General features: G+C 32.6%; 6 protein-coding genes and 2 long non-coding RNA genes across 9 annotated transcripts; 3 read left to right on the top strand and 5 right to left on the bottom strand.

The window, feature by feature from the left end:
• Positions 1-262: 262 nt before the first annotated feature.
• Positions 263-1201, top strand: LOC107366790 (uncharacterized). Its single transcript, XM_015934427.3, has 3 exons — positions 263-394; positions 460-693; positions 782-1201. The coding sequence occupies exons 1-3, from the start codon at positions 337-339 to the stop codon at positions 949-951; spliced, it is 462 nt and encodes a 153-aa protein (XP_015789913.1). The 5' UTR covers positions 263-336; the 3' UTR covers positions 952-1201.
• A 452-nt stretch (positions 1202-1653) lies between these two features.
• Positions 1654-2944, bottom strand: KdelR (ER lumen protein-retaining receptor). Its single transcript, XM_015934426.3, has 5 exons — positions 2746-2944; positions 2532-2632; positions 2257-2415; positions 1927-2179; positions 1654-1848 (listed from the first exon to the last, which is right to left on the bottom strand). The coding sequence occupies exons 1-5, from the start codon at positions 2834-2836 to the stop codon at positions 1814-1816; spliced, it is 639 nt and encodes a 212-aa protein (XP_015789912.1). The 5' UTR covers positions 2837-2944; the 3' UTR covers positions 1654-1813.
• Positions 2945-3052: 108 nt separating this feature from the next.
• Positions 3053-4383, top strand: LOC112539338 (uncharacterized). Its single transcript, XR_003083125.2, has 2 exons — positions 3053-3312; positions 3458-4383. It is a non-coding gene; the product is annotated as an uncharacterized LOC112539338 (long non-coding RNA).
• Positions 4384-5072: 689 nt separating this feature from the next.
• On the bottom strand, positions 5073-6660 carry LOC107366640 (uncharacterized). The gene is made up of 2 exons (XM_015934259.3): positions 5439-6660; positions 5073-5374 (listed from the first exon to the last, which is right to left on the bottom strand). The coding sequence occupies exons 1-2, from the start codon at positions 6513-6515 to the stop codon at positions 5225-5227; spliced, it is 1227 nt and encodes a 408-aa protein (XP_015789745.2). The 5' UTR covers positions 6516-6660; the 3' UTR covers positions 5073-5224.
• Positions 6661-8584: 1924 nt separating this feature from the next.
• LOC149094036 (uncharacterized) lies at positions 8585-10161 on the bottom strand. 2 transcript variants are annotated; one of them, XR_016199139.1, is made up of 3 exons: positions 9979-10161; positions 9337-9502; positions 8585-9255 (listed from the first exon to the last, which is right to left on the bottom strand). It is a non-coding gene; the product is annotated as an uncharacterized LOC149094036 (long non-coding RNA). The 2 variants fall into 2 exon arrangements; XR_016199138.1 differs by lacking the exon at positions 9979-10161 and having other exon boundaries at positions 9337-9663.
• Positions 10162-10311: 150 nt separating this feature from the next.
• On the top strand, positions 10312-12731 carry LOC107366835 (ATP-binding cassette sub-family G member 1-like). Its single transcript, XM_015934477.3, has one exon. It carries the CDS (start codon positions 10312-10314, stop codon positions 12640-12642), a length of 2331 nt encoding a protein of 776 aa, XP_015789963.2. The 3' UTR covers positions 12643-12731.
• Positions 12732-13505: 774 nt separating this feature from the next.
• On the bottom strand, positions 13506-15123 carry LOC107366846 (calcium channel flower). The gene has a single exon (XM_015934489.3). It carries the CDS (start codon positions 14524-14526, stop codon positions 14044-14046), a length of 483 nt encoding a protein of 160 aa, XP_015789975.1. The 5' UTR covers positions 14527-15123; the 3' UTR covers positions 13506-14043.
• A 236-nt stretch (positions 15124-15359) lies between these two features.
• On the bottom strand, positions 15360-16044 carry mRpS33 (mitochondrial ribosomal protein S33). The gene is made up of 2 exons (XM_015934490.3): positions 15653-16044; positions 15360-15567 (listed from the first exon to the last, which is right to left on the bottom strand). Exons 1-2 carry the CDS (start codon positions 15937-15939, stop codon positions 15447-15449), a joined length of 408 nt encoding a protein of 135 aa, XP_015789976.1. The 5' UTR covers positions 15940-16044; the 3' UTR covers positions 15360-15446.
• Positions 16045-16352: the final 308 nt, after the last annotated feature.

Raw genomic sequence — 16352 nt, 5'->3', positions numbered from 1 at the left:
AGTCTTTTACATGAATAGTTATTATTAAGTGAATACATTATTTTTCTGCAATCAGTATTTTGATGAATAGTGAAAAGATATTGGTAAAGTCATCTGTAGTGTAAATCAGATTGAAATCAAATTTTATTTCATCAAATTGTATGGTTTAATTGTTTACATTCCAAGTACTACTGGTATCATTATCATTTAAAATCAATTCTTTTATCCGATATTTCAGCGGACATTTATGGCTTACCTGAAACTTTCAACTCATTAATCGTAATTTTCAGCTGTTGTAAACTTTTTGTGTTGCTAACAACCGAATCTTTTTGGAAATTTTTATTATAATAAAATATCATGGATCATTATCTTCTGTGTATTTCAATTATTTGGATTACAACTTTGATATCATCAGGTAAATATTAAATTAACCCTAAAAATTATTTGGTTTATCAACTTTACTTTTTTTTTGTTTTGAAGGTTCAGCAATTCGTTGCTATCAGTGCTCTTCAGATGAAAACAAAACCATTGACAGTTGTGGTGCCTATGAATCATTTGACTCAAATGCCAATCCACTAGTTGATTGTATGAGTGAAGATGCCGTGTCTTCAGGAACTTTCTGTTATAAATCAATTCAACAAGGTCCAAGAGGATTCATCTGGGATGGGCGTTGGAGAACAGTAATCCGAAGATGTGCTCAAGTTACTGAAACAGGTAAAGTTTCGTTTTTTTTTTCTTTAAATTAAAATCTTTTACACTTTAGACTTGATTGTTTTTATTGTGTTTATCTCTTTATTTTCAGGTGTCAATTGGGGCTGTGCTTGGGGTTACCGGGAGAATGGTGTTTACTGGGAAGAATGTTACTGTGCCAAGGATGGATGTAATGCTGGCAATAGCCTTGTTATCGGAAAATCAATGTTCCTGTTGACTTGCTTATCTACTTTCACAGTATTGTTACTTTCAATACTTTGATGTAACTTTCGGCATCGCTTTATCTAATTCATATTAATTTATCAATTGGAACCAATGTCAATTCCGTCCATTAGCTGCTTATCACAACGCAAATTTTGAAAATCGAAATGTCCATCACACTCAACTACAAGACAATCAATTTTTCACCATTTTTCATTTTCATGACAAATCTTGATGCATAATTCAACCCATTTTGTAAATATTTTTTGCAAGAATCTCAAATAAAACAATGTTTTTGAATATCTGAAAATCGGATGACTTTTTTGGTTTATAAATCAAAATTAATAGATACCAGTTAACGAAATTGTAGGCCAAATGTGAAAGTTGATTCAAATTTGCTTAAACTTCTCCAACTGATAAATGCTAGGAGATGATTTTGATTGATCTAATGTCAAAGTTACTCATAAAGATGGTCTGATTAATCATTGTTAAAACAAATACCAACAGTATCAGAGTATGAGTAATTCTGATCTATACATAAAATCAACTTTATGATATCAGATTACTTAACTAACCTCGGTAACGTCAAAACATGCAAACTAATTGAATATAAACGAATATATCAGATTTTGTCTAATTGAACAACGAGTTAATCCTGGTTTAAGGATAGATGAACACATTTCGGGTTATTACTAATGATACAGATAGAAAATTAATTGAAAAGATTTTGTCCAGCGAATACATGCATGAAAAGATGAAACATTTCTCATTAATAAATTGTTATTAGCTGGACTCATCGAGAATCCAAATATATTTCCATGATCAAGAGTATGCACGTTTACAATTGCAAGCCAATCAATATTTCTTCTTAGAAATACAATTTTCTGGGTGGGAGTAGTGGCTAGAGGTATAAAAGATTGGTTCAAGCTGGTAATTTGAGAGCTCTCCCCTTTATGACTGTAAGGAAATAGAAAAATAGAAAAAAAGAACAATAAATGATTGGAATTTCTAAATATAGATTTTGTTGTAATTTACCTTTGGTTATATAAAGATAGAAGAAATCACAATAAAGCACCGTTTGAATAATTCCTGCGATAACCGGGATTAGATCTTTAAAATCTTCAAAATAGTAACGATAGATCCAGTTAAATATGTAAAGAGCCCGGTATGATCCTAGGCAAAAAAGATAATGTGAGGTAATTGTTTCGGCTTCTCCCGTTTTCGAAACCATAAATAATTGAGGCAAAATAGCTACGACTTCAAGATAGATAGAGAATGTCCAAAGGACCTGAGATCGAAATGAAAGAGAGAAAAACACCGTTAATATCATTACACTTTGAAATTGGTTCTAGTAGGTGAACATACCTCGAGGAAAGTAAATTCATGATTCAACACGAGTGCCAGCAATGCACAGGGTGCCAGAAGGAATTCGATTCGGAAAGTATCATGGTTTTTGTCGTAAGTTGCTTTGAATTTAAAATATATCAAATAGATGGTTGCATAGGAAGTCACCAAGAAAACAACCTGTTAAGTGAAAAATAAGCAAAGAGATATATTGAGAAAAAAAGTTGGCAACATTAAAAAGAAAAACAGTTGTTTAAACAGTTTATCATGAAAAGCAATAAGATTTTTTCTCTTACCTTCATAACAGAGTTATAGAGTGAAATGAAATTAGTGAACAAATCTAGGTATCTTGTAGTATATACTGCTGTAAATAAAATTTGGCTTTTCCCTGAAATACCTGCATAATGATGATATAAGAAAGGACAAAATAATTAACAAACAATTCAACTGTATCAAAGATGGGTGAAATTGAAAGTGGAGAAACTGAGCAAATTAAATTGAACAACATACCTGAACAAGACCGGGTCTTCCATATTTTTATGAGAAGTATTATAATGGCCAGTAAATGTGACAAGTCACCGAGCATACGAAATATATTCATTGTTACCTAAATATCCAGACTTAAATCTTTCTATATAATCACAATTAAATAAATGTTAATTAAATAAACTTTACTAGAAATTAAAAAAAAAGAAATTTGCACTGAAAAGACGTGTCAATTGGTGAAAACAGTCAGACAGATAAACCCTCTTCAAAAAAAACATTATAGATGGCGCTGTTTTTTGCTCTTTTTTCAAATGAATTCAATTTAATAGCGAATTGTGAAAGTTATTATATTTTATTGATATCAATGATTTATCGTAATGGTATTTTAATTGAAAGGTTTTGAATTTCGATGTGGTTGTCTCAATGAAGTATTTAAGCAAAATTATTCGTCCTGTAATCCTTTTATTTGTCGGTAACATTTGAAAACACCAACAAGAGTACAAAAGTACAGTAATTATTAATGTCTCGTAAACGTAGGAAAGGCGATCATAATTGTGGACAAGAGTGTCAAAACGGATCCTACTAATCTTGGTGAGTAAACCATATACGTTTCATAACTAAAACCAACATCTTGTCTTCCTATCCTCTTTAAGAAGAGATTAGCCTAAGAGGAAAAAACAAAGCCAGTATTACATTTTAAGTCAGTTAATCCAACAAATCCATCTTACCTCTTCAGTGTATGTAACATCTTTATTATTTAGACTTATGATGTAGACTGTATCATAGACGGAAAACGCCTCGATATTGACTCCTGTGATGAATTGGTTGGTATATACGAAAAGTAAGCAAATTGTGGCCGCAAGAAGTCCAAGACAACTATAGCGAATGATACTGACTGGTCCGGAAATTGTGTAAAATATAAATAGCAAAACAAAGCCGTTTATCACTGGATAGAAGATAACAAGAAAATTTTGCCAAATTTGGCTTGTCGATTTAGTTAAGTCAATGGCTCGTGAATACATCTTCCGATAAAACCTTAGATCAGCAAATGTCCACTGAGAAGTCGAATGGTTTATCAATTTTCGGTTGAAAAGCGTGAAAACTGATCTTATAAAAATAGCTGACGTAAATAGCGTGAAAATTTTGTTACTTGGTAATAAAGGGATCAAAATGAAATTGTATACATGGAAAAGTTCAATGGTGGTTACCGTTGAACCCATACTATAGTGATTCATGTAGAAAATTACTGAAAAGACAATAACGTTCAAGAGCCAGGAGGATACAAAGAGCAGCCCAATAATAGTAACTTTGCGTCTTGCTTTTTTCAATATATTGGCCATCATTGGATGATCATGATTAAATCCAAGAGCTCGGGCTTTCTTTTCAAATTTAGAGAAATTAATTTTATGAATAAATGAAAGATAAACACAACCAAGCATAGTGAAATCAACGGCCACAGTAATTACAATGATGAAAATATCTCCAGGTATAGCAGGACTAGCATCCCACACCGGTAAAATTGAAGCTATCATGAGTACTGTGTGGGTCAAATTGAAGATTGAAGCGAAAATACTGATTGCTTGTAATATGGTGCGGAAATTTTGTTGAATATAATTTAACCGATCAGATTGTAATAATAAAACAATAGATTTGCCATTTGAATCGGGTGTCAATCGCTCCGTAAAACTGTTATTCTGAGAATTGTTTTTTTCCACGGGAATATTGAAAGATGTTAATTGTATTCGTTTCATTTCTGGCCCTAAATTATAAACTAAGTCAAGTTAAGAACCAAAATAATATGCTGATTTTATATTAAAATGTCTCGCAGATACTTCATAATATTATGTTCTATCTAACGAATCATCTTGAAGGTTCGTCTTGCTCTAATCTAGGAAATAGATTATTGGACACGAACTTTCAAAATTAAATTGAATTTTTACGACATCAGCCAAATTATGTTAGTCGATCATCGGAAAGATCACGTTATTTGTTAATTGATTATCTGTTTATTTGGCTTAATGTCAAAGTGCCTCAAAGGCACAAATATTTCTTATTTGGCTGATCATGTAATCTTATATAACATTATTGAAACACAATCTGTTATCCCTTTGATACATAGATAACATCCAAAAAGAGTTGCAAAGTTATTATTATTAGACTGGTACAAAATTCATTTGCCTTTTAATGAAGGAAGATAGCGAGCTTTTATCAACTCTCACAGCATTGAGTTTCTGTCAGTCAGTCTGAAGTTAGCTTAGTCCATTCCTGCACCGAGATGGTAGTTCCTAGAGATAATAGTTCTGAAAAAACTTTAATTTGACCGGACTTCAATAATTTTGACTGTGACTCTCTTACTCTGAACAGTTGTTAATAGAGAAGCAATCGCAGATATCTTTATTTGCATTTTATTTTAGTTTATAAAAGACACTGAATCTGGACTAATACCATCTAACCATTTACATAATCGATAAGAACTTAAAAGGATAACGAATTTTGTAAGACCCTAATAATGTCTCGTAAACGTAGGAAAGGCGATCATAATTGTCGACAGCAGTGTCAAAACGGATCCTACTAATCTTGGTGAGTAAACCATATACGTTTCATAACTAAAACCAACATCTTGTCTTCCTATCCTCTTTAAGAAGAGATTAGCCTAAGAGGAAAAAACAAAGCCAGTATTACATTTTAAGTCAGTTAATCCAACAAATCCATCTTACCTCTTCAGTGTATGTAACATCTTTATTATTTAAACTTATGATGTAGATTGTATCATAGATGGCAAAGGCCTCAATATTGACTCCTGTTATGAATCGATTGGTATATACGAACAGTAGAATGAATGTTGCCGCGAGAAATCCAAGAATAGCATATCGAAGCATACTGACTGGTCCAGTAATTGTGTAAAATATAAAATATAAAACAAATCCATTGACTGCTGGATAAAAGATAACAAGAAAATTTTGCCAAATTTGGTTTATCGATTTAGTCAAGTCAATGGCTTGTGAATACATTTTCCGATAAAACCTTAGATCAGTAAATGTCCATTGAGAATGGTCCATCAATCTTTGGTTGAAAAGAGTGAAGACTGACCTTATAAAAATAGCTGACGTAAATAGGGTGAAAATTTTGTTACTTGGTAATAAAGGAATCAAAACACAATTTAAAACATGGATAATTTCAATTGTGGCTACAGTTGAACCTTTATGAGAGTCATTTATATAAAAAATGATTGAAAAGACAATCGTGTTAACGAACCAGGAAAATACAAAAACAACTTGAATGATGGTGACTTTACGTCTTGCCCTTTTCAATATATTGGCCATTATTGGGTTATCATAATCAAATCCAAGAGCTCGCGCCTTCTTTTCAAATCTAGAGAAATCAATTTTATGAATAAATGAAATGTACATAACACCCATTATGTTGAAATCCATGACCAAAGTACACATAATTATCAAAACATTTCCAGGTATAATTGGACTGGCATCCCATAGAGGTAAAACTGACGCAAGCATGAGTACTGTGTGGGTAACACTGGAGACTGAAGCGAAAATACCAATTGCTCGCAATATTGGCTTGAAATTTTGCTGTACATAACTTAACCAACCAGATTGTAATAATAAAACAATTGATTTTCCACTTGATTCTGAAAGACTGTTGAGATTCACAGAATCGCTTCTTTTCTCAGGAATATCGAAAGATGTCAACTGTATTCGTCTCATTTCTAACCCTTGATATTTACAAGTCAAGATCAAGAGTAAGAATAAGATGATTTTCCTAGATCTTTTCATCATGTTTTTTGAATTATCCTGGCCTAAGCCAAGGAATAGATTATTGAACACGAAATTTGAAAATTTAGTTGATTTTTGTTGCCAAACCAGCCTTATCCATGATAGTCGATCATCGGAAAGATCACGTCATTTGTAAATTGATTATCTTTTTATTTGATTGCTCATGCGACTCAAAGTGCTTTGAATTGTGGTTGCTAATGCAATGTCAAAGTATTATGCAGGACACAAAGATTATCATCAATTTATAGTGATTTAAATTTTTCACCCAATGAATTGATAAAAGATATCTGATCATCATTAGCATTTGTTTACATGAATAATGTATAACCTTATTAAATGATTTTGATCTGTAAAAGCAATCTTAAAGTTTACCAGTTTAGTCAAATCTCAACTACTATCACATAGGAAAATAACGATGTTTACCCGAAAAACCAGATTTTCAATGGCATGTCTGACAAAATAAACAGTTCCCATCTTAATCCAAAACCAAGGTACAAGTCTATTAAGCTTTCCATGAAAAATAAACATTCACCAATTTGTAAATCAAATGAATTAAGATTTTCTAATACCCAAAACTGATTGTTTTTAAACAGTCATCAAGACTGTCAAAATCTAATTGTTATGATTAATAACTGACAAACCAGTAAATACAGGCACAAAAAAGCACAAACGCCACAAAAAAAGTATCAGCTTACAGAATGTAACTTAAAACATAGAGAATGTATCTTTTTACAGCCAAAATATCAACCATTTAAAGCACTTGACCTTAATTATGTACCATTGAATAGATAGACAAATTAGACAATTGTAATTGACAAAGCAAAGCCAATAAATCGCAATTAAAACACTGAAGTAAACACAATTTATACACTTTGTGGCACAACTAAACTGAAAATTGTAAAACTAAACATTTGTTAAACTTGAAGATGAAGGCTCTATGATGAGGAAGGCGCGTTATTCAATAAATATCATTAATTTCTTGTAATAAAATTTCATGCAAAATAAAGATTAAGATTAAATGATGGACATTCTCAAAAAATATACAATTGAGTGATAAAAACTTATAGTTAACTCAATCAACTCTCAAGTTGTCTATTCACACAACATTGTAATGTAATTGTGTGCTTTGTATCCTTGACTTTTTCCTCATTATTTTGTCTTGTTATTGAGGAAAGTTTTATATTCACAACTCAACAATCAAATCATTAATTATAATATGCAACATTTGTAAAGCAAAAGTAAACTTGACCATTATCAGTGAAAGCCTGTTATCCGCAAGGAAAATTGCTAATGAATGGACAAACAGAGATGTTTACCTCAGCTGTGATTATATTAGATTGTAAATTGATTGGAATTTAATGTAATTTTGATTACAACTGATTGAATATGCAATTTTAGTTCGAGACTTGATAAGTTAAAGAATACAAATGACAATTTTCAAATTGTCCACAAAATTGATTGAATAAGAGCTGTTTAAAGCTACAGGAATAATTGACAGGAGAAAATTGAATTTTTGATTCAATGAAATAAAAATTTTGAATAGATTCCATCTGAAACAAGGGATGCTTTAATTGTTTAATCACATTCATTGAACATTGAGTTAACCTATTAATGGATCATCTGATGACTTCACTGTCACCTTCAATGAAGGCACGTAAACAACTTTCAGATAAAATATCAATTTAGGATGATCGACTATTGAACTTTTACTGGATTTAATTTGAATGGGAAAATCAACTAATCTTTATTTTTTAATTGCTGGACTTAATCAATATAATCCATCAAACAAAGCCTAACCTTGATAGTGATTATTTCACAATAATTGATATTTCTTATGGTTATTGATGCATAATCAAATATGCTTGACTTGCTAATAAAGTAAATTTGAGGGATTCAAATTGTGAATCAATTTATTACGATTCCCCGATCTTGATTAAGCCTGGAGCTTTTTTGAATCAGATTACAAAGACCCCAGCATTTTACATGGGTTTAAAATCATGAGACTGAAGTGAATATTATTTTTATAAATAATAGCTTCAAGTCTCTTTAACACCAATCATCAGTCAATCAGGTTTTGTATTTGAATCGAGTATTTTTGCTCTCTTTGTTTACTCTGAATCTTTATTAAATACTTGTTTATCTTCTCGTTAAATTGTTAATTTCTAGGTTAGATTAGATCAGGTGATCAGTGATCAGTGATCAGGAAATGAAATCGATAAATAAAGCTTCCTGATGAAACAATATTGTCAATCGATGAATATTTTTACAGATTGTTGTTATCATTAGTATTGCTAATATTGGTAAATATAAAAATTAACTATAAAATGTGATTAAAAACAGCAAACTATTGAAGTGTAATCAACAAGGTTTGAAATTTCATTTGATGTCATTGCAGGTTGAAAAGAGGTTGATTAATATCAAGTTGGCAAGATTGCATGATGCTTTGTGATGCTTAAAATTACTGTTAGAGACAAAAATCTCTGACTTTGACAAAATAAACAAGGTACTCGAGAAGTATCGTCATTAATTAGTGCAAGGTAAGATTTGAAGAGTCTTTGTTTCTACAAAAAAAAGGAAAAGAAATAATTTCAATTACATTAATGGATATGATTTGTTGAACAGTAAAGTTCACAATCACAATAGTCGGTCATTTAAACAGCATTTAAAATAACTCTGCCCAGCAACAACCAAGGTTGTTATCCTTGTGCTTTTGCTCCAATCCAAATATGTAAGCAATGAAAACCTGTCATAAACAAAACAAAAAAAATAGTTAGATAATTGTATGAATCTAGTGAGAAAAAAGGTTGAAAATTCTGTTGATTACCTTGTCTACCCTTGTAATCCTTTTTAGGTTCAACATTTGATCTTAGAGTATCTTATAGTCAATCATTTTGGATGACTTCTGTTGAGAGGTCAATACACGATCCGTCGGGACTGATGATGGAAGATGAAGATGGTAATAATGATGATAAGAAGAGAGTGGAAATTTACTGCGAAAATAAAAGAAAGGGGGAAATTAGCGATTCTGGCCTGACCACATTCAATTGAGCTGGAAAGAGGAGACTGGAAAAGGTTGAGTTAAACTTCAGCTTGTTTTATGGAAAGGATGATTGGGCCTCAAACATAAAGAGATGATGATGAGAGGAAGAGAAAGAAAGAGAGAGAGAGAGAGACGAGGGAAGGATAGGAAAAATGAAAGCAATGTTGAGGAAAAAGTTGGTTGATATAACATTTGGTTTTCAATGTTAAAAAACAACTCAAAAAACAGCCTAATTGTTGTAGAAGCTGGTTTCCTCCAGTCGATTGTCAACCTTTCTCAAGCAATCGAAAGTGATCAACAAACAATACCAAATTATGCTTCTCACCTTAAACCTCACACAAAATTGACTTGAATCTGTCTCTCTTCTTTTCATCAACATCATCATCTCGTCCTTTCCCTCCCTCTTTACATCACTCCTTAACTCACTTTGCTCTGGGAGCGATTATGTATGTTTTATTGCCTCTCATTAAACCACATCATGAAGTGATCAGTGGAAACTTTTGATGTAAGTTTCATTTCATGTTGATTTCTTTACTGCTTTACTTTTTCAATGTTGTGACAATTTTAATTGTTTTTTTCTCCTTCTTTCTCTTGTTGTTGTTTCCCAGCGACCAAAAGAGTTTTTTAATTCAATTTCAACTTTTCATGGTTAATCTTTTTGTTTTTGTTTCACCAATTGAATCCTCTTTTGTACTCTTCAAGCTTCACCTTTTAATCTGTTCATAAGCACCACTTTTGGTAAACATTACTTTTAGCGACATGCCATCCAAAAATTCAGTTGAATTAAATTTACTCGACAAGTCGAAACCAATTACAGTTTTACCGGCCAAACAGCCACAAATTACGGATCAGGATAAAGATGCCGCAATCATCATTGACAATCATCAAATTGATTGTACACTTTCTTGGACAGATTTAAGTTATGTTATTCCCAGAGATTCACAATTTGTTCATCTGGTTAAACAACTGGTATCCAATAAAAGTGATGGAAGATCAAAGTGTATATTACATCCTCAAAGCGGGTCGATTAAAAAGGGCCAAATGATTGCCATAATTGGTCGCAGTGGATCGGGTAAATCAACTCTTATTCAATGTCTTGCAGGTTGTAAAGAGAAAAATCGATCCGGTCAAATTCAGATTACTTTAAATAGTCAGCAAAATGGAAAAGTTGATTCAACTCAATTGCCACCATTACGAGCACCAACAAAGCCCCATATTAAAATTTGTTACCTTCCACAAGTTGACCATCTTATACCAACTTTAACAGTATATGAAACATTAATGTACGCTTCTAGATTACGGAATCTCAGTAAAACCTCAGATCAATATCATTCTCACAGGGTAGAAGCTATTATGACAGATCTGAATTTGCTTGGTTCCCGTAATGTTCTGGTTCGTCGAATCTCTGGGGGCCAAAGAAAAAGACTTTCCATTGGTCTCGAATTATTAGGATCACCGGATATTTTCCTATTAGATGAACCAACATCGGGATTAGATTCATCGAATGCACTTCAATGTGTTCAATTACTCAAAAGATTAGCCAACTCGTCTTTTAATGATAATAAGCAACTCAATAATGACATCTTGACCAATGGTGGACCTGGTGAAGAATCACCACAACAAACTCAGCGTCCAATGTCTTCCTCTTCGGAGCTTGCCATTATAGCTTCAATTCATCAACCAAGTGCCAAAATTCTCGCTCAATTTGACAAAATTTACCTCATGTCGTTTGACGGTCGATGCATCTATTTTGGACCACCCAATGAAATGATAACAGTTTTTTCTACTTTTGGACTTCATTGTCCAGCATATCATAATCCTGCTGATTTTGCCATTGAAATTGCTTCTGGTGACTATGGCAGAGACAAGGTTGAAGCCTTGGAAAATTGGACCAACTCTAATGTGTCAAACTCTGACAGTTCTGTTGATCTTCCAAAAACATTAGCTATCAAAGAAGTCATCTCGGACATGTTGGGCCAATCCAAATCAAATTTTGGACACTTCTGGATACTCTTTAAACGAACATTACTCACAACAATTAGAGATCCAAGTCTAAATGGTTTCCGTCTGTTTCAACATATCATGATAGGTTTGATTGTTGTTCTGTTGTACAGTAACTCCATCGGTAAAGGAAGTGGCTGCTTGAATAATATAGTAAATTTGGATGATCTTCGGGTTGAAGAACGATTAACAGCTCAAAATTTGGCACTCATGTTTTTCTCTCTTATGTTCCTGACCTTTGCTGCCATGATGCCAACTGTTATGGTTTTTCCTTTGGAAATGTCCGTTTTCACCAAAGAACGGAAAAATGGTTGGTATTCATGTGCTTCATTTTACTTTGCCAAAACGTTTGCTGATCTACCGTATCAGTTGACTTATACATTCATATACATCGCGATGGTTTACTTTGGAACGGGCCAGTTCTTTACTTGGTGGCGGTTTTGCCTTTTCCTGGCTGTAGGTTTACTCATTTCAATCATTGGTCAATCTATTGGTTTGATATTTGGTGCACTTTTTGCCAAAAATTTACAAACGGCGATTTTCATTACTCCAATTTCAACTCTACCCTTTATACTCATCAGTGGTTTCTTTGTTCGACTCAATACAATTCCAGCCATTTTACGACCTATCACATATAGTTCATATCTCAAATATGCTTTTGAAGCACTCATCATTACCGTTTATGGTTATGATAGATGTACACTGAATCCTACGCTGACTGACGACTCATCACTATCTAAATCCAATGGATGTACTCTTGTAGGCCAATTTTACTCATATTTACGTGATGACTTGAATATATCTTTTGATGCACTGAAGGAGTATATTCCACTCATGATTCCAGAAAATCGGGAAAATGCGACAGCTAAATTGGACCAATTTGTTAAGAGTTTAGAGAAGGTTGACTTTAATGTAACCCAACAAATTGTAGATACACTCAACTCGACAAGGTCTTTAGTTTTGACTGAATATAACTTGGAAGAGGACATCTACGTGACTAACATCATCGTACTTTTCGGTTTCATTGTCGTTCTTCGAGTGGCAACCTATTTTGTTTTACTATATAAATCAGAAAAAAAGATTGATTAAATAAAGTTTCGTCTTTTGTATATTTTTTCAACAACAGTTACACTTTTTGCGATAAATATTTTAAATAAAAACATCCTTTTATATCATAACGCAACATTTTGATTTCACGATTTAATATTGATTTGAATCTTTAACTTCTGTTAGTTACAACAGCAGGTCAATTTAAACACGAAACAATCATAAAGTTTACAATTTTACACTTCAAGGCTTCATCTAATGATAACTTTGAAAGCTTTGGCCGAAAATCGGAACATATTGAACCAATAGATGGCGATAAATATAAAAAAACCGGTCAATTTAATTTTTTGTATTTTTCAATTCAATGTTTTACAAGTTGATCAGATTTTATATTGATTCATGTTCAAATGATAAACATAAAATTTCCTTGTTGTTAATTGTTTTCTTTAACTGTCATTGTTTATGTTTTTATTGTGTTCTTATTATGTTTTAAACTTCTACCTTGACCCAATTGACTCTCATCTTGAGATTGCACAAAGTTGCAACTTACAATAAGTGATTGTACTTCATCCCTATCATGATGGCAATGTATCGTCACTCAAAGTTAATGACAAATTGCTCTAGCAAGGTGCTTTATTTCAAGATTTTAGATTTGATTTGTGTTAAAAAATACCAGGATCTGCTGTTGTCAAGCGAATCATCGAAATTAACCAGAAATTTTGTCTAAACTCGTGTGAACTTGAAATGCTAAATTATTGAAAGCCACAATCAAAACTATAGGCTCAAGAATTGAATCATCATTTCTGCTTACGAGGGAAAATTACTGATACTTGCTATACACGGAGAACTTTATCAGCAGTTTTTTTATTAGGAAATGAATTGCATTGTGAAAGGAGACATTACAATTTTCTCAATTCCTTAATAACTTTAATTTGTTCAATTACAGTTCACTAGAAAATCTGCAAAAAAACAGTTGAGGATATTGTATATTGATCCATTTCCAATGAAAATTGAAAAGCACACGTTTGGAAACACGTCAAAAAATCGATTTCGATGAAATAATTGAAATGATGAAAGACTAACATATGTACAAACAAGAATGATGAGCACCGTCAGTCCATTGAGCAGTTGTTGAAATTACATACTCTTGATATTGTTTGCTTTGTCTTTGCATTGATTTTGCCTATTTATCTGCTTTTATCTGGATTGACCTTCTTGATTGCTCGACATAAACAAGAACTGATGAAAATGATAGATTATCAAACCTCCACAAGAGACAAAGGAAAAAAAATAATTGAAAGATAATAGATATTGTATGGTGTGGTGATTGTGTTCGTAGTGATACTCGAATAGTTTGTAAGTTGATTTCAATTTTCCTGGTTCAACCAAGATCATCACAATCATTTTTAAATAGAGCTAGAGATGAAATGGTATGCTTGAAATTTAAGGAGATGTTGGTGAGTATGGTCCACCAGTGGGTGATCCAGCAGCTTGGAATCGCATATCATCTCGTGAAGCTTTACGTCCAATTAGAAGTAGCCCATAAACTGATGCGCTTCCCAGAGAAGTGAGGAATCCCAATAAGAAAAAGAGACCAAAACAACCGAAAAGACAGGGAATGATAGCCAAACCAGCGTAGGCTGCACATTTGATCCATAATGGTTTATCCTCGAAGAAAATGCCGATTGGTTGGGCAAATCGGATGAATGTTACAAAACTAGGAGCTTCAATTGCAAGTACAACTATAGCAGCTCCAACTTGAAGGAGTCCTGCAGGAATACACAGTGGAGACAAAATGGAGATTGAAGTGATTATCCCAAACACAACTTGAAGTAATGATAAACCGGTAACTATTTGCGATCTCCACGAGTCAACCCACCAAATGCCTTGTTGCTGTTGAATAGGACCATCTCCAGGACTGATCATGATGATTTTTATGAAGCGATGCTTTGAGTGATGACGGAAACGAGTAGGACCAGGTTGAACAGTGAGAGAACAAGAAAAGAGGTTTTCAAACAAGTTTTTGTTGCTGGTTGATTTAAGATGAAGAAGCCAAGTGTTTAATTGATTTACACAGGACAACCGAAGGAAATGTTGATCAGAATGAACAAGGTTAGGAAAAGGTTGATTTATATGGAAATGACAGTAGCAGTGAGACTGAGAGGAAAAATCAATAAATTAAGATGAAAATTTTGCCGTTGAAAATGGACTTATTTAAACATGGAATGATTTAAATTAACCGTCAGTAACTTTTGATTATTGATTTTCACTGGCTTATGATAGCTCAAGGAATGGTTAAAAGTCAAAGTTGAAGGTATTAATGAAGTGTAAAAAAATTGTTACCAATTCTGAGGTTATAAAATTGAGTTAAGGAACCAGATAGAAAGAGAAAGGTGAGAGAGGGAAGTATGGGAGGGAGAAAGTAAGGGAAAGATAGAAAGGTTACAGAAAGAAAGGAAAAGGGGCGAGAGGATGAAGCTAGTCAATTCGCAAGCGCATCTACATTAACTCCTTATTCCGATTTTGATAATTTATTTGTTTAACGATGAGTTTTATATGGGAGTGAATAGCCTTTATCAATCCTATTATCTGCAGATGATTAGCTGGAAATACAATTTAAATCGGAACATTGTGCGAAAAATAGATAGCTTTTCAATTGTTTGCATATGATCATTTTTACAGGTAAGCCATGAAATGGATTGCACAGGATTTAGAAACTGGAAAATGATGTGAAGATGAATGTGTTATGAAAACGATGGTTAAATACTATTCATCAATTTTTATTGACTAAAACAATATGAATTACACAAATCTCTACATGTTTATAGTTTACCGTCTCAAATTTATTATTTATCCAGTTCTCGAAGACGTGCCTTTTTACCACCTTTGCTTCCTAATTTTCGGTAGACTTTTCCTCGAATTATTCGCAACCTTTTCATCTCTTCAGAGAAATCTTTGTGCTCATCTCTGTAAAAGTTGAAAATCACAAGCGAAATTTAATATAAAAATATCTGAAATGAACAATCTTCATAGTAAAGTAAATAGATCTTACCTGTAAAGTCCATATTTTCTCAATGTATGCATCATTTCACGTATTTGAGGGTGCGCTGGGTACCATTTTGGATTCCAGCCTGAGTTCAAGTCGTTAGGTTCTTTCATTTGGCGTTCAATTACATTATGAGTTGATCTTAATGTATAATTAAAGTCTTTAACAACTGCTTTATCCGCTGCTGTAGCTACTTCTTTAGGCATGTCTGGAGGACGATACTCGTTGAAAATTTTAGCACCAAGACGTTTCATTTTCTGACTGTATAAAGACGGAACTCGAAACCAAGACATTTTGCCTTTAATTAACTATAAAATATGTAAAAAACACCGAAATTTACTCTACTTAAGCATATCAATACAATAACAATTACAAGGTTTGCAACTTACAGTTTCAAAGTAAGATCATATGTTTATCCATGCTTTAACTGGCGCGTCTTTTGTATGTTGAATCAAACACAATCAAAATTTATTTTGTTTTTTTAACAGAAAGTAAAATAAACTAATTTCAATAAGTGACCAATCATTTGAGACTCAAAACGTATCTATAAAGTTACAAATCAGATTTTGCTTCATAAAGAAATATCAATATTTTGATTAGCTCATAATAGTTCAGTCAATAAAAGTCAAATAATTATTCATCAAATCAATATTTCAAGTGAGTAGAGAAATCATTTTTATAATGAATTGAGTTTTTCATTCAATTT

Source organism: Tetranychus urticae, chromosome 2, assembly GCF_039701765.1.
Source record: "Tetranychus urticae isolate SD_2017Ah chromosome 2, NJAU_TeUrti_SD_1.0, whole genome shotgun sequence".
NCBI lineage: Eukaryota > Metazoa > Arthropoda > Arachnida > Trombidiformes > Tetranychidae > Tetranychus > Tetranychus urticae.
This window is presented reverse-complemented; position numbering and strand designations above follow the sequence as displayed.